Here is a 26,970-nt window from a genome sequence, read left to right as displayed (position 1 = left end):
GACCCTAATGGGCATCCGTTGGTAAAGTCTTACTCCAACACAAAAATATTGCTAGCTTGCAATGATTTAGGTATCTACTGCCCCCTATCGCCAGGGAAAATGCACACTGTCACTTTAAGCTGGAAGTCAGGCCTCAGCCTAAGTGGGACATGTCGGCATGAATCTGCAGTCTCTGGGTCTGCAGCTGTATACTATTATGGAATTCACATGGGTGAACACATGATTTCATTAGATCCAAGCTTCTGTTCTCGGAGGGAATAATTTATCTTTAATGGGGTCCAACATCACCTTTTGCACATTTACCTGCATGTTAATGTTCTTTAAGTACTTTTGCAACACTTAACCATACATCATGTCACTGAAACCATTTTTGTTTAATGCTTTAATGTTTTCTTTGCAAAGAGTCACAAGTAAGAAGTGATTTCAGAAATGAGATGTTCGTTATAACCAAACCAAAAGCTGCTTAGAAACAAAGAAATACTCCCTGTCTGCTTCTGCTGTATCATAACTAATACATTCCAGGGAACAGCACACACTTTGTTCCAGAAGATTCCTAACAGCATCCTAACAGGAGTCATGAGGATTATATCTTTGCAACTGGACGACTCTGAAAGCCCATCTCATTGGTCCTTTGGGACTGTGTCAGCCCTGGTAGGGAGGTGTGTTCGTCCACCAATGAAAGACAACATTAAAAATCCTTTTTAGGACTCATTTGGAATCTTTGCATCTCATCCTGTTGGACTCAGTTAAGTTAGAAGTCCAGAGGAGTCAAGCATCAATCATGGGAACGTCTGCTGCAGTTTAAACATCCTGAGCTGGAAGAGGTGAGCTTTGATTACTATTTTTTAAACAAAGAATTTGAAAAATATTAGTAAGTGAATTCTTTCAGTCATTCCAACAGTATTTTATTCTTTTTAATGTGTGTTTGTTGAAGTCAGAAGTTAATATAAACTCATTAAATGCATGAATATCTAGTTCTTTTGCGCTCTACTTCATTGAAACTGTTCTTTATCCATGGTTTAAGCTTGAGTTTATTGTACCTACACTACACTAATATTTAGTTAATTGTCTTTTAACAAAATTACCAAATCATTTATGTTGACCCTCTGGTTGGATATTTCACCCTTCTCCTTGGTAGAGTTGGTAAAGTTTAGCATGGTTCTACATGTTGGTCTCGCCACGCTTCATCAGAGCCTCAGCAGGCCAGGCCAGTGTTGTAGCTTGCTAATCTATTCAAACATCTAGAATGGCTTGCCGGGCTAGATAAAGTTGTTTTCTCTTAACAAACTTAAATTTTAGCATATTCCACACATTTTCAATTGGGTGTAGATTGAGGATTAGGGACACTCATTCCAGTAACTTAATGCTAGCCTGCTTTATCCTATCAGAAACCAGTTTGGAGGTTTTTATTGTCCTGTTGGGACACTCAAACAGGTCCAAATTGGTACCATTTAGTAGCCTGGCAAGCCAGCTTGTATATGTAAACATGTAGTCTGGCCACGACCCATAGTCAGAACTCAGTCGTGGGGTTGAACCTACGGATGTCTTTGAAACTATCTCCACCCACTAATGGCTAAAGCTAGGACCAATCACAGCAACAAACAACTTGATGTATTTATCGCTATGGAAGTACGTCAATGTGGCACAACACTTATTGTGAAGATGGCTCCCACAAGTTGAGCAGCTCATCTGTCGCTCCCGTGGTTGTTATGGTTTTACTTGTTACTGGGATATTTTTTCTGCAATATTAGCTCACTACATGTGTATAGCCGTGGGGCCCTGCTGCAGCTCTGGCAACCGGCTAATTGTTTGCCACAGCCTTATGAAAATGGACAAGGCACATCTGCACTACTATCGGGAGTCCCCGGATTCTTACTCTGACTGTCAAACCTACCTAAGTGGAGGAAGCGTCGGAGAAGGGGTAAACGGGCTGGACGTCTGGTGAAGCCAAGATCAGCGTTGCTTGACGAACCAGATGCTTTGAGGGAGAATCCTGGTGCGGCTGGGTCCTGTTTGCAGCGGTGGCGTCCACCAGGCCCGGTGGTTTCTGGGTTGGTGTCGGTGGTTGGCGGCGGTCAGCTGGTCCGCTTCCGACGTCCTGCACGTCCGAGGTACGGCTCTTAGAGAGGAGTCGATCGGCGGAATTTACAAGAGGTGATTTACGAGCCATCAGGGTCTCCATAATTGGATGGGAAGGATCAGGACGTCTCGGCGCCGGACACCATCAGGTTTGCCCTGGTGAATGCCAGGTCCATTATGAACAAACTTTTATTCTGAAGGAGTTCTTTGAGACTCATGGCCTGGATTACCTATGCATTACGGAATCTTGGGTTCCCAAAGGTGAATCTGCTGCTTTTGTGGAGCTACTACAGGATGACTGTGCCTATTTTAGTGTCCCGAGACTATCAGGACGTGGAGGAGGACTGGCGGTAATTTTTAAGTCAAAGTTCACTTGTAAACAAGTGGCTTCGCCAGTTATGCCTACTAGTTTTGAGCTTTGCCTGTTCGAGCTGGGTCATGCGCCCTGACTCTTGGTCACACTCCTGTACCGTCCACCAAGATTTAATGCACACTTTTTGGAGGAGTTCACAGAGATATGATCAGGTTTTAATTCTTGGGGATTTTAACATCCATGTTTGCTGTCATGATAAGCCTATGGTGAAGGATTTTTTAAATCTTGTTGACTCTTTTAATCTGTCTCAGTTAGTTGACCAACCTACACAGGTATGTGGGCATATCCTGGACCTTGTGTTGTCATTTGGGGTATCTGCTTTCAATCTGCAGGTCGGGGAGGCCTTTTTCTCGGACCATAGACCTGTTTTATTTAATGTGCCTTTCCCCTGTCAGCCTGTGATGCAGTGTCCTCCTGTGAAACTCTGCCGGGTGTTAAAGTCCTCTACAGCCACTGAGTTTTGTTCAGTGTTTGGGTTGGTGGGGCAGGGGCAAACTGCTGGGCCTAGTAGCACTGAGGAGCTTACTGCACATTTTAACGCAACATGCTTGACGGTCTTAGATATTGTAGCGCCTGTGCAGGCTAAGAAACATAAATGTAAAAAGGAGCCATGGCTAAATATGACAACACGGGACTTAAAAAGGAAATGTAGGAAGGCAGAGTGTAGGTGGAAGCGGGATGGGCTTCAGATCTCCCTTGACCTACTGAGAGATAGCTGGGTAGCCTACCAGAAAGCTGTGAAAGAGGCGAGAATTAAGGTCTTTGCTGACATTATTTCCTCCAACTCACAGAATCCCCGGGTTCTTTTTAGCACTTTGGATTCTATCTTAAATGCAAATGAACCGCTGGCTATTGAGTACACTACAGCATCCTGCAATAATTTCCTCAACTTCTTTGTTTACAAAGTGGAGAGGACGAAGTCTTCGATCACACCCTCCAATTACCATCCTCCTCTGTGGGGTCCTGCCCCAGGGCTCCTGGAGAGCTTGTATCTAACATCTCTCATAGGAGAAGGTGGTCAATAGTCTGAAACCATCTGGTTCTGTATTGGACACAATCCCTGCTAAACTTCTAAAAGAAGTTTTTCCAGCTGTGTCTCCTTATGTTCTAGAAATTATAAATAGCAGTCTACTATCGGGTGAAGTTCCCAGCTCTTTTAAACATGCAGTAGTGCGCCCTCTGCTGAAGAAAGCTGGCCTAAATTTGTCAAATGTATTTAACTATAGGCCTGTTTCCACACTGCCGTTCTTAGCTAAGGTCTTAGAAAAGCTTTATGCCCAAATGATATCCTTTCTACATGAAAATGAGATACTAGAGGTTTTTCAGTCTGGGTTTAAGTCTCTCCAAAGTACAGAATCAGCCCTTTGATGGTTTTGAATGATATCCTGATGGCAAACGATTCTGGGGAGGCTGTGGTTTTGGTACTCTTGGACTTGACTGCGGCATTTGACACCATAGACCACAATATTCTGATTGGTCGACTGGAGCACTGGGTGGGAATATCAGGCTTAGCACTCCAGTGGATAAAATCTTTAGCCTGGCAAGCCAGACTAAATAAATGTATTATTTAGTCTGGCCATGCTCCACTGACAGCTCTCGGTTGTGGGGCGGGTTCTACCGTTGTCTTTCAAATGATCTCCACATTCCACTGGACAATGAATGTGACATACTCTTGTTTCACCCTGTTGCTTCATCCCACCCACCAGGCATATAGAGTGCCCTGATTGGCCCACAAAGCGGATAAAGCTCTGTGATTTGTTCACTAAGCAGATAGAGCACTATGATTGGCCCTTCATTATGGACCATTCACAGCTCTTTATGTGTTTGAAACCCCTCTAGAGAGCTGTGATTGGCCAGCCAGAGTCCTGGTAGGAGCTGCTGATGTTCCAATGGAGCATGCCTAGACCATTCTTTGCAAAGCAAGAATTTGGTCTAGTTCACTAGGCTATAAAATCTTACCTCTCAGGGAGGAATTTTTGTGTAAGATTGGGGGACTGTTCGTCTGATACTGCTGATTTGCAATGTGGAGTGCCTCAGGGATCAGTCCTGGCACCTCTCCTTTTTTCCCTATATCTGCTGCCGCTGGGTGACTTGTTTCGTCGGCACAACGTAAAGTTTCACCTGTATGCGGATGACTGTCAAATCTATTTACCTGTATCATGCAATAACTCACATTCTTTTAAACCACTCTTGGACTGCTTGGAGGAGGTCAAGTTATGGATGGCTCAGAATTTATTGTTCTTCAACCAGAATAAAACTGAGACTATCCTGTTCGGCTCGAAATACAAACATGGATGTGCCCAAGGGATTGACTCTCCTTCATCAGCACCTTTTGAGAAGGCTGTGGTCACAAACCTGGGGATGAAGTTGGATGTAGAGCTCACACTGGACAGCCAGATCAGATCCTGCTATTTCCATCTCAGGAGGATAGCTAGGATTAAGCCGTTTCTTTCACGTAAACATCTGCAAACTGTCATCCATGCCTTCATTACCACCAGACTGGACTACTGTAACTCGCTTTATGCAAGCATCAAGCAGGCCTGCATAGCGAAACTACAGAAGGTCCAAAATGCGGCAGCCAGGTTACTGACTGGTACCGGGAGATGTGAACACATCATGCCTGTCTTGGCATCCCTACACTGGCTTCCAGTCTCCTTTAGAATTTCATTTAAAGTTCTGGTGTTTGTTTTTAAATGTTTAAATGAGTTAGCTCCACGTTATCTATCGGATCTGATCCATCCTTATGTTACCGCAAGGAACCTTCGGTCAGCACAACAAGGACTGTTGGTTGTTCCTAAACACAGACTGAAATCTCGAGGGGGTCATGCTTTCTCGGTACTGGGGCCGAGGCTCTGGAATGAGCTACCTGCATGGGTTAAACAGGCCACCATGCTCGGCAAGTTTAAGAGCCAGCTGAAAACACACTTTTATTCTTTAGCTTTTATTCAAGAAGAGCCTCGTTAACGGATGGCTTTGCACGTTTTTGCTGCCCCACCTAGATTTTATCTGCATATTTTTGTTGGTTTTTAAATGGTTTTATATGTTTTTATTTTTTATGTTTATTTCTGCTGTGCAATGCTTTGTTTGGTCCTTGGACCATGTGAAGGCGCTATATAAATAAAGTTTAGTAGTAGTAGTAGTAGTGGCCACACAACATTGAAGAAGATGAAATATGTCTATCTGCTCACATTGATGCCAAAGCCGTTTCAAACATGAGCCGTTCCTGAGGGGATGTCATCTTTAAAGTTTCTCTATACCGCTGCTCTGGTGCTAAACCCACACATCTTGTCTCTACAAACATAGATCGGGCCAATAGTTGACCCGCTGAATTGTGGGGCGTGGCTTGACCAACCAGCAGAACAAAATCTTTGGCCGCTGCTATTATTGGTCTAGATTTCTAGGCTAACCATTGAGCTCATGGTCTGAGTTGAAACGGAAGCATTAGGAGGCAACGCACCAGCACCATACCATGATGCATCCACCACCATGCCTGACAGCTGGAGTAGTGCTCTTTGGTTTAAAAGTCTCGCCTTGACACTTCCTGTCATCGTGTCTAATCCCAGAACATTTAGCACTGGGGTCTGCACACACAAGTGGCTCTTTGGAATTTCTACAATGGCTCTTAATTTTAGTTTAAATGGTAAAACAGTCACTTGTGTTTTTAAATATAGATAATAAAAAATGCACATTTAAGGAGCTTTCCAGGTTACTTTATGGAATTGTATTGAATTTCCACAGAAGAATGACACAACATGTTTTCTGTAGGACAAAAAAAATCTTTTTTCCTTTTGAAAATTGGTGAAGTAGCTCTAACAGAAAGAACAGTTTAAATCAACCATTAAAGCCCCGACATTACTTGCCATTCTTGCATATGATGAATAAATGAACATCTGAAAAGTAAATTCCTCAAAGATCGGGTTGACAGCTCTGAAACACAAGCGTGGGGGAATGATTTAGGCAATCACTCATCTTGTGAGTTCTCAGGAAGCCGGTTGCCCTGCAGGCACAGCTTCACTCAACCTCATATTTAATGTTTGTTTTTGGTGGTTTTTCTTCTGAAAAGGTGAACTCTGATTCCACAATCATGCCTTTCCTAACATCCTTCATCATCAGTATCACCACATGTGAGTAATTTCCGCAATCTTCCCACATCTTCACATTCACTAATCAGTTATTCCCACATGATAAATTTGACCTTTGCACTTAATCCAAAGGGATTGCTCCACTTCACCTCTGCTCCAGTCAGACACCAGGACAGCTTGGGACCACCGCCAACATTAGACACATCGTGATTGGAAGGTGCTTCACCTACACCACCCTGATCAACCCTAGCTTGAGGTATTCTTTCCTGCATCTTTTAATGTGGCGGTTTGCTAAATCCTGTGAGACAAAAAAAGCATTTTAGAGTACATTTCCTCATATAGCCCAAGGCAAAATGTTATAAGCTCATAATCAATAAGACAGTGTTGAATTTTGTGTCAATACAAAAATAATCATTTCTGAGGAAAAGTCTAACTGATCGACTTCAGCTTTGTTTATTATCCAGTAAATAAAGAAAACAGCCAAACTGTTTACACCATGTAAAAATAAAATTCTAAATGTGTGTGTGTGTGTGTGTGTGTGTGTGTGTGTGTGTGTGTGTGTGTGTGTGTGTGTGTGTGTGTGTGTGTGTGTGTGTGTGTGTGTGTGTGTGCAGATTCGACTGTGAGGAGATCTGGAGGCGGTTTGAGGAGGCGGTCATCCATCAGGCCTCCTGTAATGTAACAGAGGACGATTATAACCAGGTGTTCCATGCCATGTCTCAAATCCAGCCTTGTGACAGGGTGAGCAAGACTGTACATGTTAGCTTCTAAAAAAAACATTTTTCTAACCCCATTATCTCACCCTGCTGTTTTCCTCTCCTGCATTTAGTTTCTTTTCTGGAGTAAAACCAGAACTCTGGTGCACAGCTATGCAGCTGTTGTCCCACATTTCTGGACGCTGGAGGATACGCTGGCTGGTTACATGTTCAATGAGCTCATCTGGTGTGGTCAGGAAGAAGATTCTGGTACAAGGAGTTTTAGACAGAAATCTATTAAAGATTAAAAAAAAGACAGAAATGCTAAAAGTATGTTATACCGAACAAAAGTGTTATAGTTGTTTTGGTCCATTCTTGACAATGACCTCACGCTTGAACGCAAGCATTAATGTAAAAACCTTGTTAGGCATCTAACTATGTGTTGTGAATGTCTCAGATATCGCTGGGTGCAATTTTAACTCAATATTTATAAAATTTACAGAAATATAATCTTTTTAGTTTTAGTTAGTTAGTTAGTTAGTTAGTTAGTTAGTTAGTTGGTTAGTTAGTTGACAGCCATCTTGAAACCAAAAGTGAATTAGTTGTAATTTTATGTTCATTTATTCAGCAGATGCAACTTTATCAATAGGATTGGGAGAATATTGCATGTAACTTGTACTGGGTTTTGTAACTTGTAACATATTCTGAAACTGTAATTTTTGTTTTTTAGAATGTAATTCACATTTTGTAACACGTAACTTTAATTTTGTAACATGTAATTCTTGTTTTGTAACATGTAACTTTTGGCACATAACGTGAAACGTAACAAAATGTTTTGTATCTGTAGACTGAGATCTGTGTTTTGAGAGTTGTGATTTAGATTATTTTCTGCAAGTTACAAACTGAAAGTTTCATGTTACATACCAAAAGTTACATGTTACGAAACAATAATTATTGTTACGAAACAAAGTTGTGTGTTACAAAATAAAAGTTACATGTTAAAGAAAGAGAATTATGTGCTACAAAACAAAAGTTGCATGTTATAAACTGAAAGTTATGTGTTGCAAAACATGAATTGCATGCTACAAAGCACAAGTTACAGATACAAAACATGTTACGACTTACAAAATGTGATACAAGTTACATGTAATATTGTCTCAATCCTAGCTCCATACAACTCCCAGTCTGCCGTAGCTAGCTAACAACCAGCTAACACAAGCCAACTTATACTAAATAAGCCATGATGTAAAAAGATACACACATTGTTTATTGGACAAAAAATATTACAAGTGCAGTAGCAACAAAGCCAGGTCATCATCAGTCCGTGATTTCATATCATCGAACCTCCATTAAACAAGTGTAGGCCTAGCTGAGTTCACTCTGGTTTTACTTCACCTCCTTACTTCGCCTCCACCACAATGCCAACAAAAAGCTTTAGTCTACTTTGTCTTCTTGTGCTTTTTATTGGCTGTCAGTGAACTGCTAGCCTTTATCCCAGCTACAAGAAGAGTAAACTGCTGTTGCCGTAAAGCAGATAAACTACTAGTGAACCTATCAATGCCACAAAACTGTTAAGTGTGGTTTCTGGTCAACAGAGGGGTGCTGAGTGATTTCAAATGTGAAGTTGGACAAATTTCTACCACAAAAATAATTTTTAAAGCGATAGCTTTAGAGACATTATTCATGCAACTTAATTTGATTTACTTGTATTTGTGGTGCATGTTGTGGGTGATTCTCAACTATGATGACACCAGATATTAGCCAAAATATATAAAAGTGACTGAGTTATAACCATTTTGTGTTGGCTCAACTGATCTAGCTGTTGTAGCCTTCTTGAATTGGGGTAACTCCTAAAGCTTTTAGCAATTAGTTTTATTCCTGAGAGTTGTTTAGGTAATGTTTTCATAACTAATTTCCATGGTGTTTTATTTTGAAAAAACTTAAAGGACGTGTTTTTGCTAAGTAGCGATTGGAACTTTAGAAATGTAGTTCCCTCTTCTCCTCCTCCTCTTTCTTCTTATTTTTCTCAAGAGGGCAAAACAAAGATTATAGATTTGTTCCCAGCTAGGAGGTTAAAAGGATCTTTACTAAAGGGTTTGTATGTAATTTATCTTGGCATCAATTCCCCTCCTCATTCAAATGAAGTCAATAAAAACTCTGAGTTTGTAGCCCTTTAGCTATAGTTGGGCTTAACCACTTTGACTTTGTACCAACTTTTTTGTTTAAACTTGTTCCATGAATACAGTTTTTGTTGTGCTTTTACCTGAATCATAAGTGAAAAAAGTGTAAGTGCAAAGTCACCTGTTGATAGGTATACTTCAGCCAAGTTTCCAAAATCTAAAGGATGCCTACACAACGCAAACAAGTATCCAGTGATGCAAAAGGCAAAGAGTTTGATTTCCTCTGTCGTGTGATTCTCAGCAATATTCCTTGTTTCATGCAGACTTTGATTTTAATTCTTGTCCGGAGTGGTCAGTGTGTAGAACTCATCCAGTGTTCTCCTTGTGGAAGCGGGCCTCTCAAACCGTGAGTCCAAACACTACTTAGCTCTTTCTTCTGCATGTCCAACATGTTCTTCAGAAGCTGCTCACTGCATCAATCAGCACTTATGTGTCAGTTTGCAGAGGCGGCTTGTGGCAACATCACTGTGTTACTGAATGGGTCTATTGTTAACGCGTTTAATAGAAAAAGGTAGGAGATGACGGATGACACGGATACATTTTTGTGTTTGTACTGAGGACTTATTCTTGTTTTTGTGGGTTTTGGCAGCATGTTTGGAAGTGTGGAACTGGACAGCCTGAATCCTCACAGAGTCAAATATGTCAACATTAAAGTGGTGACCAACCTGGATGGGCCACAGATGTGAGGAGGAACATACACTGGTTGATCTTCTAGTAGAAATTTATGGAAATAGCTCCTGTAAAATCACATTTTGACATCTAAAAACATCTCAAATACGAGAAAAAAAAAACTCACATACACACACATACAGTGGGTACGGAAATGTTCCTTAACCCCTACAAAGGAAACGTATTGATACCATCAGGTTAAGTTTGAATAACAATCCACACCGCCTAGTGCTGCGTTGAAGATGCTTCTGCAATATCCAGAATATAAAAACTTTGTGACATTTTTGGCTTTTTTGACAGAGAATCCTGCAGTCAAGGATCCATTGTAGACCTGATCCACGTCCTCCGGTCCAGAGGGTTCCGCTGGACGTGTACAGACAGTGATCCGTAAGTGACATCGGAAGTTTTTCTCACATTGAGAAATTCTGGAAAGTTTCACTAGAGGAATGTCATCATCCAGTATCATAGTGTCGGGTTGTGCTCATTACGTAACCCATTATTAAGAACTTTGATGAAAACTATGAAAGGACATTTCGAAATTGAGAAGATTTGGACTATCTTGATGTATCATTTAAATCATTCAATTTAAATAGTTAGAAGACAACATTGAAGATGCATGGATAGTTAAACAATACAGCAAAAATTTTTCATTTATTCCCAGGACCCTGATGATCCTCCAGTGTGTGCAGGACCTCACACGACCCTACTGCCAGAGACATGCAAGCATCCTGCTGCAGCAACAGAATCTTACATCCAACTGAACTGGTTTATTATTGAAGCTCAGAAAGGGTTAAATTAAGTTGATTTTTAAAGAGAAACTTAAGGATTTGCCTTTCTAAATATCAGAAACTTGCATTCGTAGAAATTGTGTTCATTGAAGTCATTTGAAGGTGTAAGGAGGAAAACCCTTTGAAATGTGTTTTTAGTGGCACAATTTTTATGTTATAAATTATTGGATCTGGTTGATCTGGTTGATCTGATCGTGAATCTGTGTTTAATGGATCCGAGATGCAGGCTGGAGACAACAAAATGAAAGAAAAAGATCTGACATCAGCATTCAGGGAGCCAGGGGCCCAACCAACCAAGTTTGCAAAGCTTTTATACAGTTTGGTTCCACATCAAAAGACTTTCTGCTTGTATTCATAACAATGTTTGGTTTGGCCCCAAAGTTCCTTAGCTGATGTTGAACTTGAGTGTGTTTTCATAACTGAAAGAATTAACAGACAAAAGTTAAATACATGTTCATGCCTGCAAACTCTTCCTCAATGCCCCATCAACTAGTTACACCTGCAACCGATCCTTAATCCTCAAACCTGTTCCCTGTTCTCTGTGTATTTATACTTCAGTTCCTCTTGTGTACTACCGCTCTGCTCCAGTTAAATAAAGATTAGTTTTGTGTTGCTGCTTCCTGGATCTCCTCACCACATCTGGGTCCTCAGCCACACTCTGACAGTTTAGCGATAAAGTCTGAAACAAAGACCTAATGAGAGTTAGCGCTCTGAGTGAACAGGAACAAATCTCCGCTACCAAATTTTACCTCAATATTTTTAAAATCAACTGAGGTTAAGCTAGGGCTGGACGAACTGGAAAAAAAATACATCAATAAAATAAAAGGCATATTGATTGGTGTCAATAATTATTGATAACTGTAAAAATATGAGAAAATATACTTTCAGTGCAGCCCTGGCTACTTTATGTCAGTACTTTATGATAAAACAACTTGGTTCTCTGCAAATGAATTGAACGACCGCAGTTTGTTTTTGTCAGACTTGTAAAAATCCAAATGTTGCCATGCTGGTGAACTATTCAAACAATTTTTTGGGCTTATTTCCTTTGCAACTTTCATCCGCACTTCTCCCAAGTCTGTATCGGTGTTACCCAAAATCCATTGCTGTGGGAGAAAAGGCTTAAGTGCCTTTTTCTGAAAATATGTATTTTCAAATGAAAATCATTAATTTTAGGATGACTGGTTGATGCTCTGAAACTTTTGAACAAAGCAGCGATGAATGTAAAAAACTAATTTAAAAAAATAGCACAGCAACAAGCATCCCGGCATGTCTGTCCCAATCCGGCAATTATTTGCACACTCATGTACTACTCACTGGAAGCCTTAACGTATTTCTCAGTACCAAAGAACCTTGCCTTGCCTTGCCCCCGCCCTGGTTGCCGAGGAGATACGTCATTGGGAGCCGCCAAGATGTGTTCCAATGTTCATGTTCTAGTGAGGCGTGTGTTCTCCGTTTGTTAGTCGTTTGGCTACTGAGCAAGGATACACGGGAGGTGTCTTGTAGCCTAGCCTTGGTCAAAAATTACCCAAAATACACTGCGGTATTTTCTAAAGGATGGCGGATCAGATGCCAGCAGCTACTTCGGGGACAATTTTCTAGTTTTAAAGTAAGTCAACTAATTTAAAATGATTTTTTTAGATCCAACGAAGTTATCTATGGTTGGTTAGTTGCTTACAGTAGTAGTCGCAGTTTTGTTGGCTAGCGGGAAGTAGCTCACTTATATTTTTAATTTAACAAATATATGCACAATTTAAATTGTTAAAGGCTCGTTATACATTTATATTGAAACTAATGCGTATAAAATGTAACGATGTCTCCCGTGTCACGTGACATTACGTGACCGCTGTGGAAGACGCGGTCACGTGATGTAAGTCTGTTCCAGTTTTCTTTGACCAAGGAAGGACGGTGCTGGTAAGTAAGGTGCCTGGCCTCACAAGACATCGCCTCGCAAGGCCAGGCGCCTTGACACTGAGAAACACCCTTACTGTGCACTTCCTCCAAGTGCCCTTCACAGAAGACCGCAGGGTGCAGTGCGAGTATAGGAATTGGACCTCTGTTTGGGTTTGAGAGGAGAAGGCTTGGTAATGCCTGGGCCTGTGATTGTGATTGGTTGAGGAAAAAGTGATGACTTTAGTATTAAACCTGATAGGCTATTATGATAAAACAAAGGAAACTTTTTACTGAGGTTTTTATTGTCGCTTTTTCTATGGCACCTCACCTCTATCGATAGTTAAGTATCATTATTGAATAACTGTCCAGCTCTAGTTAAAGCCATTCTGCTCTACAGTCATCAGCTGTGTGATACATTTGGCTTCAGCTGACAAGTGTGCCTCACGCACACGCACACACACACACACACACACACACACACGCACACACACACACACACACACACACACACACACACACATACACACACACACACACACACACACTTCAACTTCTAATGGTGAATTTTACTCTTCAGTATGGCTGTTGATGTAGACTGACACTTCTGAAATATAATTTCTAAAATGTACTAAATGTATTATTATTATTATTATTATTATTATTATTATTATTATTATTATTATTATTAGGGTATGTTAAGCATTAGAGCAAAGATTCACCATAAAACAATTTTTACTAACCCCCACAAAAAATCCCATTGAAAGATCTGTGAAGACCATTCTTATGACGATTGTTTTATTGTTTTCTTTTTTTTTCATGTGAAAAGATTGGACTTAAAATTTTATTGTACATGTTTATCCATTTTAAATCCAATAAAAAATGGACTGAAAAAGTTCAAAGTCACATTTGAAAGTGGACTTGGGACTTATTTTCTCCAACTTATTCTTCTAAGTTGTTAGCTTAAGTCTAAATGATTTTAGATAAATACTTTGTTTTTGGCATTTCTACCTTGTTGTGATGTCATATTGAGCCCTGTTTGATGTGGACTGTGTCTATTTGCAGAGCGAGCTCGCGCGCGCATTTGACACCGTCTCGCGTGCGCTCTCCAGTGCTCGCCCCGCTGTTAACAGTTGGAGCGCGAGAGAGGGTGGAGCTGCAGTCAGCCCGAGCACTACTTGGAGCGCGAGCCTGGCAGAAGTGATCACAAACAGCTCTCTAGATAGATTTCTGAATTTGAGGGCTTTAAAATGGAGCGTGGTGAGGTTGGTGATGTGAGGAAGAAACGGAGTAAATGGGCCATCCCCCTGGTACTGCTCGTGGTTCTGGTTCTGCTCATTATCATCGCCGTGGTGCTGGGAGTGACTCTGACTGGCAGACAGTCAGCTGGACTTAAAACGGATTTTCTGAACAGGTGCCAAAACTTCAAAGGGTAAGTGTTGCAATTTTCATTCACTTTGAGAGGAAAGCCGCGATATACATGTTTACATACACTTGTAAAAAATATAATTTAATGGCTCTACTGAGTGTCCCGTTATTTCTAAAACTCTGATTTTTCTCTGATAGAGTGATTGGAACAGATACTTCTTTGTCACAAAAAACATTCATGAAGTTTGGTTCTTTAATGTCTTTATTATGGGTTAACAGAGAAAAGTGATCCCATTTGCTGGGTCACAAATATACATACAGCAACATGAAAGTTGGAAAATATCATCTAAATGTTTCGATAAAAATCTAAATATATAAAACATAAAAATCCATCAATCCATTTTCTTCCACTCATCTGGAGTTGGATTGCAATGACAGCAGCCTAACAGCTACTGCACACTGGAAGCAAAAGAGGCGCAGAACAGCAGCAGAACGGTGTACTCACGACAACCAGTGCACTGAAGTGCACACCAGGAAAGTCTCAGCAGCAAAGTGGCTTCTCTGCCATGCCATTATGGTGTTTTATGCAATCCACCATTAAATCAAAAAGAAGTAAATCACGTTTGATATTGCTGTTTGATGTCATGTATGATGTTGTTCCTCTCCATTGCCATATATATATTTGTACATACATATATATGCAGGAAACCTCCGCTGGCTCATTCTTCTCGCAGATCAGAGGCGGTAGGCGTATTTTCAGCTGCCCAATCAGTCCGTAGTGTCGCCTCGGTCCCAGTCTGACCCCTGGAGAGGAGGTCAGAGAAAAAGAGTGGCCTCGGCACTGAAAACGTGACTCGGACCAGTGTGTGAAACCAAATTCTGGTGCCGTTCGGTACCATATGGGCCCGTGTCGACGCTAATGTGTAAACGCCATATGAGCTGCCTCTGGAGTCCCACAGGCCAAAAATACCTGATAGGACTCTTTCTTCAGCTTGACAGCATCCCTAACTGCCGGTGTCCACCAGCGGGTTCGGGGGTTGCCACCATGACAGGTACTGACGACCCTGTGGCCACAGCTCTGGTCGGCCACCCCTCTCTTCGGATGCACGGACTAGTATGCCCACCCCTGCTTGGCGCCACTTAGTGAGACAAACTCCAGAGTGGTAGAGTGTCATACCCCTCTCAAGGAAACGGGTTCCGGAGCCACCAGGCTCTTTCCAACGTACCCCACCACCTCCAGCCCCGGCTCGAGAGGGCGGCCTCGATGACCCGCGTCTGGGCGAGGGGAAAATCTGATTCCATTTGTGTTTTTCTTCATAAGGAGAATTTGGGCTGCTTGCCACGGGTGACCCTACCAGAGGCATAAAGCTCAGACATCTTAGCTCCTAGGATCATTGGGACACTCAAACCGCTTCACCACAGTAAGGTGGTAGCCCAGGGACTTCAAATTTTAAAATACATTTTTAATGAAGTTGATTGAAATTATATATTTAGATTTAAGTCTAAATACTCTATACACATAATATATACATATATATATATATATACACACACACAAAATATATACATACATATATATATATATATATATATATATATATATATATATATATATATATATATATATATACACATATATATATATATATATGATCTAAATATTAAAAAATAAAGAAACTATTCTGAATGAAATGAGGTTACATATAAATTAGAAAACACTTGATCAAAAAATTAGTAGAATCAAATCCAAAATATATTAAATTAAGTCTAAATTAGAATAAAACTTAAGCATTTAATGTCAACTCTAAATATTAAAGAATCAAACTGAAAATGATTACATTGTTAAAGTAATATGTGAAATAAATCTAAATTATATTACTTTTCTAAATGTCCAAATAATTGGAATGAAGGACTAAACTGTGCATTTATGTGCTTTCAGGTACGACTGTGAAAACATATGGAAGACGTTCAAACAAGTCTTCGTGAACCGGGATCCTTGTAATGTTTCTGAGGAAGCCTACGATCCTCTTATCGCTGCTGTCCCCTTCAAAAGATTATGCAACCAGGTTCAAACTCCCTCACATCAATCCATAAATCTTCCTCTGGGCTGAACAGAAATGTTCATTAAAAGTGATGTTTTTTTACTCTGTTTTGGGATTAGACGATGTTGTGGAGCAAAACCAATAAAGCCGTCCATGAATTAACCACAGGGAGAGATTGTCTCCAGACGATAGAGGACACCGTCCTGGGGTCGAGCCTGAATAATCTGAGCTGGTGTGGGATGAAGGGAAGCGAAGGTGAGATTCTTGAAGAGCGTCAGTCTCGCTGGTCCAAAGGCTCTATAATTATCATCTGGGACTGTAATAAATAGGACACACACGTGTTATTAGTTTGTTTTGTTGGTACATCCTTGTGTTTCAACATCTCAAAGCTCAGCTTGGCACTTTTTATTTTTCAAGCAGTTTTGTGTCACGTAAAAACGACTAACTTAACTTGTCTTTTGAAGCCTTTATTTTCACGTTTGTTTGTACGTCGTTGCCACAGAAACGTTCACCACCGGGTGTCCTGAATGGAACGAGTGTGTGAACAACTCCGTTCGCTCGTTTTGGAGGAGAGCCTCGGCCGCGGTGAGTCCCAAACTCGTTACAAGATGTTCCTGAGAGAAGTGTCCCAGCTGTGGGGGAACATCTGTGCTGATCTCCTGACTGTGATGGAGAGGTAGAAAGGGGGAAAGGTTGCACTGCCTGGATGTGCATGAAAGAGGCTTTGTGTCGGTCTCCATGGAGCTGCTCCCTCCTGATGGAGCAGCGGCCCACACACTCACAGAGAACCGGTCTGGGTTCTGCTGCAGAGAAACACTTAAAACAGCCTGAGATCGAATGCATGAAATATGTTGTTTTTAATAAATTACTCAGCACAAATTCACCTTTATACTATCCAACAGATTAAATGCTGCTTGTATAAGGTCTGAAAATCATTAGGAGGTATTGATGTAAACAGTAAATTCTCACTTCAGTTAGAAAACACTCAGATTTTTACCTTTTTCTTCTAAAAGTTTACAGAAACATGAGGAGGTACCACCTGTTAGTAACTAAAGTCTCTAAAACACGAACTCTGGGTCTTTTAGGTGTTACGTAATCCTCTAAAACTCTGATAAACACTTTTGGTGATCAACGATTTTGAGTCAAAATTCAAAATATCCAATAATATGAGAATAAAAAAGTAAAATTTTGATGCTTTTATTTTGTTAAATTCACTGTTACTTTCCTGGTGTGTTAGGGTTAGGGTCAGCTGAGCAGTCATGATTTTTCATATTGACCAAAATAACTGTCATTTATAAACCAGCAGTGATTCACATAAATGTCAACTTTCACATCTGATGAAAAGTTATTTTCATGTCTATTTATTTATCTTAACTGTTAGAAACCAGGCCTGTTTATAACAACAAAGCAGTCTTTTCTAGTGCTGATGACCTCTTACCAACAAGTAAAACTTACGGCCACCAAGCTGATCAACATTAGCAGGTAAATAAATAGTATAACTGAGTAGGGGTAGACCGATCTAGCGGCCTGCTGATATATAGGGCCGATGTTTACCGTTTATCGGCCGATGCTTGTCCTTAGTAAAGCTGATTTATAGTCAGGTGCATCCTCGGGCAGTTTTGGGCTGTTGCTGAATTGAATTGTATTGTATTTTTATGTTTACTAATAACATCTTCGTCTTCGTCTTCGTCTTCGTCTTCGTCTTCGTCTTCCTCCGCTTATCCGGGTCCGGGTCGCGGGGGCAGCATCCCAATTAGGGAGCTCCAGGCCGTCCTCTCCCCGGCCTTGTCCACCAGCTCCTCCGGCAGGACCCCAAGGCGTTCCCGGACCAGATTGGAGATGTAACCTCTCCAACGTGTCCTGGGTAGACCCGGGGGCCTTCTGCCGGCAGGACATGCCCGAAACACCTCCCCGGGGAGGCGTCCAGGAGGCATCCTGACCAGATGCCCAAACCACCTCAACTGGCTCCTTTCGATCCGGAGGAGCAGCGGTTCTACTCCGAGTCCCTCCCGAATGTCCGAGCTCCTCACCCTATCTCTAAGGCTGAGCCCGGCCACCCTACGGAGGAAACTCATTTCGGCCGCTTGTATCCGTGATCTCGTTCTTTCGGTCATTACCCAAAGCTCATGACCATAGGTGAGGATTGGGACGTAGATCGACCGGTAAATCGAGAGCCTGGCTTTCTGGCTCAGCTCCCTCTTCCCCACGACAGATCGGCTCAGCGTCCGCATCACTGCAGACGCCGAACCAATCCGCCTGTCGATCTCCCGATCCCTCCTACCCTCACTCGTGAACAAGACCCCGAGATACTTAAACTCCTCCACTTGAGGTAGGACCTCTCCCCCGACCCGGAGGTGGCAAGCCACCCTTTTCCGGTCGAGAACCATGGTCTCAGATTTGGAGGTGCTGATCCTCATCCCAGCCGCTTCACATTCGGCTGCGAACCTACCCAGCAAGAGCTGAAGGTCAGAGCTGGATGAAGCTAGGAGGACCACATCATCCGCAAAAAGCAGAGACGAGATTCTCCTGCCACCAAACTCGACACACTCCACACCACGGCTGCGTCTAGAAATTCTGTCCATAAAAGTGATGAACAGAACCGGTGACAAAGGGCAGCCCTGGCGGAGTCCAACCCTCACTGGGAACAGGTCCGACTTACTACCGGCTATGCGGACCAAACTCACGCTCCTCTGGTAAAGGGACTGAATGGCCCTTAACAGAAAGCCACCCACCCCATACTCCTGGAGCGTTCCCCACAGGGTGCCCCTGGGGACACGGTCATAAGCCTTCTCCAAATCCACAAAGCACATGTGGATTGGTTGGGCAAACTCCCATGCCCCCTCCATCACCCTTGCAAGGGTATAGAGCTGGTCCACAGTTCCACGGCCAGGACGAAAACCACATTGCTCCTCCTCTATCTGAGATTCAACTATCGATCGGACCCTCCTCTCCAGTACCTTGGCGTAGACCTTTCCCGGGAGGCTGAGGAGTGTGATCCCCCTATAGTTGGAACACACCCTCAGGTCACCCTTCTTAAAGATGGGGACCACCACCCCGGTCTGCCACTCCCTAGGAACTGCCCCCGATGACCACGCAATGTTGTAGAGACGTGTCAACCATGACAGCCCTACAACATCCATAGCCTTGAGACACCCAGGACGAACCTCATCCGCCCCCGGGGCTCCGCCGCTGTGTAGTTGTTTGACTACCTCAGCAACTTCTGCCCCCGAGATCGGACAGTCCATCCCCAGGCCTCCCAGCTCTGGTTCCTCCTCGGAATGCGCATTGGTGGGATTGAGGAGCTCCTCAAAGTATTCCTTCCACCGTCCGACTATAGCCTCAGTTGACGTCAGCAGCTCCCCATCCCCACTGTAAACAGTGTGAGCGAGTTGCTGCCTTCCTCTCCTGAGGCGCCGGACAGTTTGCCAGAACCTCTTTGGAGCCGATCGATAGTCTTTCTCCATGGCCTCACCAAACTCCTCCCACGCCCGAGATTTTGCCTCGGCAACTGCCACTGCTGCACCCCGCTTGGCTATCCGGTACCTGTCTGCTGCCTCCGGAGACCCACAGACCAGCCACGCCCTGTAGGCCTCCTTCTTCAGCCTGACGGCTCCCCGAACCTCTGGTGTCCACCAGCGAGTACGTGGGTTGCCACCACGACTGGTACCGGCCACCTTACGACCACAGCTAGCAACAGCCGCCTCGACAATCGCAGAGTGGAACAAGGCCCACTCGGACTCAATGTCCCCCACTGCTCTCGGGACGTGGTCAAAGCTCTGCCGGAGGTGGGAGTTGAAGACCGTCTTGACAGGTTCTTCTGCCAGGCGTTCCCAGCAGACCCTCACTATGCGTTTGGGTCTGCCAGGTCTACGCGGCATGTTCCCTTGCCATCTGATCCAACTCACCACCAGGTGGTGATCAGTTGACAGCTCCGCCCCTCTCTTCACTCGGGTGTCCAAAACATACGGCCGCAGGTCAGATGATACGACTACAAAATCTATCATCGACCTGTGACCTAGGCTGCCCTGGTACCAAGTGTACCGGTGGGCATCCTTATGTTCGAACATGGTGTTCGTTATGGCCAAACTGCGGCTTGCACAGAAGTCCAATAACAAAACACCGCTCGAGTTCAGATTAGGTGGGCCGTTCCTCCCAATCACACCCCTCCAGGTCAAGCTGTCATTGCCCACGTTAGCATTGAAGTCCCCCAGCAGGACAATGGAGTCCCCTGATGGAGCAATATCTAGCACTCGTCCCAGGGACTCCAAAAAGGGTGGGTACTCTGAACTGATATTTGGCCCATAAGCACAAACAACAGTCAGGACCCGTTCCCCGACCCGAAGGCGCAAGGAAGCTACCCTCTTGTCCCCCGGGGTAAACCCCAACACACAGGCAGAGAGTCTCGGGGCTAACAAAAAGCCAACCCCAGCCCTCCGCCTCTCACCCGGAGCAACTCCAGCAAAGTAGAGTGTCCAACCCCTCTCCAGGTCTCGGGTTCCAGAGCCAATGCAATGTGTCGAGGTGAGTCCGACTATATCTAGCCGGTACCGCTCAACCTCTGCCACAAGCTCCGGCTCCTTCCCCGCCAGCGAGGTGACGTTCCATGTCCCAAAAACTAGTTTTCTTGTCCGGGGATTGGACCGCCAAGGCTCCCGCCTTGGTCTGCCACCCGATTCGCATTGCACCTGACCCTTCATGTTCCTCCTGCGGGTGGTGGGTCCACAGTTGGACGAGCCCATGTATCCGGTTCGGGCTGGGCCCGGCCGGGCCCCATGGGCGAAAGCCCGGCCACCAGGCGCTCGCTCACGGGCCCCAACCCCAGGCCTGGCTCCAGGGTGGGACCCCGGTAACCCTCCGGGCCGGGTACTCCGACTCTTCGTTTTAACCGCCATGAAAGATCCTTCGATCTACTAATAACATCTGCATAATAAATACTTTAGGTTTTTAGGTATCTGACTTTAACACTGAGCAGTGCACAAAGTTAAAATTTAACAGTTAGTTAAATTCAGAGTTTAGAAATGGATTCAGCTTCAGAATTTTTGTGCTAAAATGTATTTTGTGATATTTTAGCATGAAAATAAGGTGGAAAATGTCTAAATATTAGCCTTGGGTATCGGCCCATAAAAATTGCCAGTACATATCGGCCATGGGCTGGCCATGTCTCCCGTATCGGTGTCAATAGAAAAATCAATCAGTTTCACAGATACTAGGCTTGATTCCATTATACCTGGATAATTTTACCCGACCTTCGCAGCATTTGCATGTCTTCAATTCACCGACTCTGTCCCAAAGGACCACTGTTCGGGACATTTCAGGGACTAACCGAGAACCTGAGCTGGGGTCTATGCGAAGTCACTGGACAAGACTTGGGGTTAAATCATGCTGATTGGTTGTACCTCAGTAGGAAATGATACCGGCTGATGTTGACAAACAACCAGCAGCTGTAAAATTGGAAGAGTTTCTCGTGAAGCTCAATGGAAGGAAAATAAAACACAGTCATTTCTAAACTCCCAACGCTTACAAATGTTGCCAAAAATCCCCCACAATACCATACTTTTCACCATTTTGTGCTCTACAGAGCACTGTAAAAAAGTGCTTCTTCTGGTCATTCAATGCCACTTTTAACGTCACACAAGCTGCCCCAAATATATTAAATTATTGCCTAATTTGACAGAGTCAAACTTTTAATATTGTCCATGGATGTCGTTTGGCACTGATCAGTGACATCACAGCTGCAGTTGCGATATGCTGATGTCTTAGCAAAGTCCTAAAAAGGACCATCTTGTGTGGAACGACGAGTCATCGTATTCCCCCCAGCCAGAAATGTCCCAGAACTCCTATAGCGGAAACACGGCTATTAAGGTAGTATGAGTTAAGGTGTTAGCTGAGAGCGAATCCCAACACATGAACAAATCTGAATTGTACTTCTTGTGTGCAGTTTGCAGAGGCGGCTTGTGGTGACGTTAGCGTGATGCTAAATGGTTCCATCTCCACGCCGTTTAATCCCACAAGGTTCGTCTGATGGTTTCAGGATCCACCATCTAAACATAAAAAGCTCTCTTCTGAGATATTAAGCTGTCCTCCTTTACTACCTTCAGTGTTTTTGCCAGCATCGAGGTCCCGAGACTTAACTCCACCAAGGTGAAAAGCCTGAACATTGTTCTGGTCACTAACTCTGTGTAAGATTTCCTTTTTATTCACTTTTTTTTCCTGCATTTTTTTAATGTTTTAATATGTAAAAGCTCATGCAAGTTTCATTTATTCATCTTAGACTGACTCATTTGACGGGAAATTGATCCTCATTTCCTTTTTGTGTATTTAGATCAAATTGCAGCAATGCCTCATTACAGAGCTTAAAGACAAAGCTGGATCAGAGAATTGTTTATACCTGCAAGGAAGTGACAGAGTGAGTAAACAAATGAATTTAAAATGAACTATTTACCTCTGATTTAATCGTATTTGATCTTGTTGCAGATCTCAGATCACCGATTGCAGCGCCAAACCAGACTGCGGGAGATGCTGGTGATCACACCAAACCAGGCAGAAATAATCGACCCAGAACAGAGATTTATCTTCTGTTTTTTTTTTTTTTTTTTTTGTTAAATGTCGTCTGAACTAAACATACCTTTATTGGTGTGGGCCAGTTTAACAAACAGTCGTGTTTTTAAGAGTCGTTTTGTTTCTCTCATGTGATTGTTTCAAATACTACAACAGGGATTAATGCTGAAAATCTCTGATGGAATGTGTTTTATTTTTGAACAAAATAAATGGATCTGAGGCTTTTTAAAGTGACTTAGTTATTTCTGAAATATTTTTCAAATAATCAGTTACCAAACCTTGGAGGTGTTTTTAATTGATTTTTATGTTTCTATTTATAAATTTCAGTGCTGTGAAACACCCAATTGGGTCTTTTTTGTGTTTTTGTGTGTTTTATGGTCATTAGGTTTATAGAATGGTCCCTATGTCCTCTCTTGAGTAGGGTTTTGAGAAACCATCGAGTCTAGGTGAGTGTGGTCAAGCCACTGCGTTTGCCAGCCAACAAACTGCTGCCACCTTGATTTCAAAAGATAAACTGCATGTTTGCAGCATGTACATGACTTTTTCTGTTCTTGTGGGCTAACCAAGCCCCCACAATGCAGCTCTAAAATTGTTCTCAACCCGAAAGTACCAAAAATTGCAGTTCCACCCTCATCCGCGACCGCTGGGGGCTGGTGTCAGAAGCGAGCAAATCCTCATTGACTCCCATGTTAAAAATACCAATTTCACAGCAGAAATAAACATGTTTACAGCCTGGTACCAAAACATGTTTTTTGTTTAAATTATCTAGTTTACACTCATGACAACTCTGAGGGGGGTGAATTTTTTTCTCACTCTTCTGTTTAAGTGTAATAAAAGCCTAAAATTCTGTATAATTAATGAGCATCCAATCCACGTGACCACAGAGCTACCTCAGTGGAAAGGCCTCAGTAGCAGTAGAGCCTCGGCCTGGCTTGGAAACTGTTCCGGGATTTTGAGTCTCTGTGTTTGTGTATTCTTTTTTGGATATTTTTTGTGCAATTGTTGGACAAAATGACTTGCTGTGGCATTAATTGCACTAATAGAGCGTCCAAGGAGTCTCCACTTCATTTTTTTCGGTAAGTGAAATTATATTTATGTATTTTAGGTCACTGCCGAGCTGAGCTTAGATTTTAACATGTACTGTTTAACCATGAAATTTAAATGTAATAGGGTAAAACCCAGTGCATTTAACATAATGCTGCACTTTAGAAAATGGGTTGAAATATAACATGTTGGTGGAGCTGGGTTCCGACTATCGGCTTGTGGAGCTCTCGGGAGACCGATGTTTTCCACCCGTTCTCCCCTCCCCGCAGCTCGGCGCATCTCTGTCTGATCGCGGCTTCTGTCTGCTGCGCGGGCTGCCGGCTTTCAGCAGCTTTCGGGAGACCTCTGTGTTCCACCAGGTTTTACCCAGCGGTCAGCCCAGCGTATCTCTGACTCAGAAGCTCTGGTGTTGTGCACAGTTAACTCCGGTTGTAGCTAGGTTGCTACCTCCGTTAGCTTTGGGTTAGCTTCAGGTTAGCTTATAGCTAGTTCGACCGGGTGTCGTCAGTTGATCCCAGCCTTACAGCCCCACCCTCAGCTCCACCTCTCTTCCCTTTCTGGAATTGTCTGGGCTTGACGGAACCTGTGACACGGTCAAAATGGCGGTGGTGGCCATCTCCCATTTAGCCTCAAAAATGTGTTATTGGAGTCTATGGAAACCCATTGTCCAATATTTATATGTCGATGGGGCTAACTAATGGATAATCTAATCAAGACCAAGATCTTTAACTCCAATCTCAAAAATCTCTTTGCTCCTGCCAGCTCATTAGAATAAAAACTGTATTTTTAAGTGTTTGCAAATGTTTTATTCACTTTATCATTTCCTTTTATGACAAGTGACATCATAAAGTTTTCACAGACACAAACTTTGACCCATGGCGAAATGCACTTGGACACTTGCGACATTGCAAACTCCTGAAACCTATTCCACAGCTGCACCTTTAAAGTGTATCTCATATCTGAGTGTTGTTGTTTCACCAGCAGTGCTGCTTTCTTCTTGAACTGCACAGTTCAGAGTAACATTCTGGAAGAAATGCCAGGCTTTCGTAGCCGGGCAAGCCATATGTGAAAATGATGTATTGTCTGGCTACGACCCATAGACAGAACTCAGTCATGGCACTGGGCGGAGATCTACAGCTGTCTCCCAGACTGTCTCTGCATGCTAATTGAGAACAAACAACGTGACATACTCACAAATGTCAGTTAACGGGGTAGTCAGACCCGGCGCCAGAGGACTTCACCTGGAGGGGCAGTGGGTTTTTCTGGGGGGGCCCAGTAAACCGTGTTTTTTTCAACCCCTTTGCATGTTTATAATCTGTCTGGTGGACGTTACATACATATAATTCTGGGTCAAATCCGTCGTTTTGCATCACCAACTTGTTCTACATAACTAACTGAAAAGCTAAGATTCTTCATTGTTTTATTCCGATTATGTATGCAAATTAAAGATGCAATCAAAACTTAAGACAAAGTAACCAATTTTACTGAACCAATACTTGCAACTCACCGTTCTTAGCTGCGCCTGGGCACCACAGAGTCACCATCTCAAAACAATCCTAACGTCCAGTTAATGTTCTCCAATAACATACTTAGTCCAAAAGTCTTCTTCCAAATCCTGCCCTGCAGCTTGATACCTTAGTAAATTCTTCTTTTTGCACGTATTTCTCATAATGTTTACATCATGAATACTAGTTAGCATCAGGTTAGCATGCTACTTCTTGGCTGCGTGCTTCTTCTTCTGGGTAAACATTGACTTGGTGCGTTACTGCTACCAGCTGGTAAGAAGTGTAACCTAGGTCTTCTAAACAAGATTTAGAAAATCTAGACTGTTTTCTTTCTAAAAAGAGAACAGACAACCCTGTATTTAAGATGGAACAGTTTCAACTTTAATATGCGTTTTAAAACATTTGAATAAAAAGGACAGCAGACACCCCTGAATTCAAAATGGTAACAAAGAGTTTGATGAGGAATGAGAACTAAACTGTCTGCAGGGGAAACCGTATGCTGCATCTGTTTTCACTAAATACTCCAACCATGTTCTATTTTGGTACCATGATGAAGAAAAACTGCGTTTTTTTCCCAGAGAAAAGTCGAACTGGATAATTTTCCAGGCGCACCTGATTATGCTTATCCACCCCGACGTCATCTGAACAGCGATTTATGTTGGTGCTGCTGCCACTCGGTGGCGCAATTGCCTGCTGAGACTGTGCTGGAGGCACGGAGAGAGGAGGAACAGAAGTGCTTGTAGCTGCAACTTCTGGCTGCACTGGCCTTTTTGATGATGCGTCATCCCTGCTTGTGCTAGCATTGTTTTTCTGTTTGCTAAACCAAGCTCTGATATCCATTTTAGCAAGCTACTGTACCAAAGCGGCTTCTTCTACTGCATCTAAAACTGTCGATTAGTAACCTAGAGCGCCCTCTGTTGATTGTCTCAAGCCAATACATTTGCATGCAGTGCTGTAATCTGTCCTGGGCGGGCCAGATCGGCAAATGGGCGGGCCGGGCCCGCCCAGGCCCGGCCTTGACGCCGGGCCTGGGGGTAGTCCACCATACACAGTCGAGGATGCATTCTGTTTCTCACTAATTGACCTCTATCTGCTGGTGACTTAGAGAAAAACCCAAGTCTAAAACAAAGTTGAAACCAAGGCCGTTTCAAACGAGTTTCGTTCCTAAGCCGACGCCATACTTGTAGTTTTTCTCCATTGCAACTCTAGTGCCAAGTTCGCCCAACAAACAGAGTGCTTTTAGTTGATGGACACACAACTGTTCAGGCCAATAGTAGACCTGCTGAGGCTACAATTAAGCATGGCTAAACTGACCGTAACTACTGGAATGAAGGAAATGAGTATATCTGTGAATGGTGTGAAGTTGTGGAATTGCCTGGACAGAGAATGGAAAGAGTCAAGAACTCTAAAAGTGTTCAGTCTACACATTAAATCACGTGTGTTGAGTGGATATGACAACGGACAATTGATGTGGACATAATAATTAACAAATGTGAACAGTTACGGGACTGAAAGAACTGGTGAGGGACTGCACAAATATAAATTGATATTTAAGTTTAAAAAGGGGGCAGAAATAATAAGATTTTTCTTCTATCTGCCCTACCCTACACTTTCATTCAAATATATATTGTGTTTTCATGAATATTGTTTAGTATCTGTTGTGTTATTTTTATTGAATGAAATAAAGATAATATATATAC

At 43.0% G+C, this 26,970-nt stretch overlaps 2 protein-coding genes across 2 annotated transcripts; both read left to right on the top strand.

The window, feature by feature from the left end:
* The first annotated feature begins 695 nt into the window (after positions 1-695).
* On the top strand, positions 696-11,489 carry LOC107382595 (ADP-ribosyl cyclase/cyclic ADP-ribose hydrolase 1). Its single transcript, XM_015954801.3, has 10 exons — positions 696-824; positions 6,516-6,576; positions 6,667-6,790; positions 7,149-7,275; positions 7,364-7,499; positions 9,673-9,755; positions 9,847-9,920; positions 9,999-10,091; positions 10,379-10,465; positions 10,740-11,489. The coding sequence occupies exons 2-10, from the start codon at positions 6,537-6,539 to the stop codon at positions 10,837-10,839; spliced, it is 864 nt and encodes a 287-aa protein (XP_015810287.1). The 5' UTR covers positions 696-824; positions 6,516-6,536; the 3' UTR covers positions 10,840-11,489.
* A 2,381-nt stretch (positions 11,490-13,870) lies between these two features.
* Positions 13,871-23,060, top strand: LOC107382594 (ADP-ribosyl cyclase/cyclic ADP-ribose hydrolase 1). The gene is made up of 8 exons (XM_015954799.3): positions 13,871-14,185; positions 16,061-16,187; positions 16,283-16,418; positions 16,666-16,748; positions 22,102-22,175; positions 22,262-22,342; positions 22,486-22,569; positions 22,638-23,060. The coding sequence occupies exons 1-8, from the start codon at positions 14,004-14,006 to the stop codon at positions 22,687-22,689; spliced, it is 819 nt and encodes a 272-aa protein (XP_015810285.3). The 5' UTR covers positions 13,871-14,003; the 3' UTR covers positions 22,690-23,060.
* Positions 23,061-26,970: the final 3,910 nt, after the last annotated feature.

Source organism: Nothobranchius furzeri, chromosome 7, assembly GCF_043380555.1.
Source record: "Nothobranchius furzeri strain GRZ-AD chromosome 7, NfurGRZ-RIMD1, whole genome shotgun sequence".
Taxonomy (NCBI): domain Eukaryota; kingdom Metazoa; phylum Chordata; class Actinopteri; order Cyprinodontiformes; family Nothobranchiidae; genus Nothobranchius; species Nothobranchius furzeri.
This window is presented reverse-complemented; position numbering and strand designations above follow the sequence as displayed.

Excerpts from the sequence above, each read along its gene's own strand:
- LOC107382595 (XM_015954801.3), top strand. The coding sequence starts at position 6,537 with ATGCCTTTCCTAACATCCTTCATCATCAGTATCACCACAT. Across the intron at positions 6,791-7,148 it reads CTGATCAACCCTAGCTTGAG|ATTCGACTGTGAGGAGATCT; the intron begins GTATTCTTTCCT and ends GTGTGTGTGCAG. Across the intron at positions 7,500-9,672 it reads TGGTCAGGAAGAAGATTCTG|ACTTTGATTTTAATTCTTGT; the intron begins GTACAAGGAGTT and ends TGTTTCATGCAG.
- LOC107382594 (XM_015954799.3), top strand. The coding sequence starts at position 14,004 with ATGGAGCGTGGTGAGGTTGGTGATGTGAGGAAGAAACGGAGTAAATGG. Across the intron at positions 22,176-22,261 it reads ACGCCGTTTAATCCCACAAG|TGTTTTTGCCAGCATCGAGG; the intron begins GTTCGTCTGATG and ends TACTACCTTCAG. Across the intron at positions 22,570-22,637 it reads ACCTGCAAGGAAGTGACAGA|ATCTCAGATCACCGATTGCA; the intron begins GTGAGTAAACAA and ends ATCTTGTTGCAG.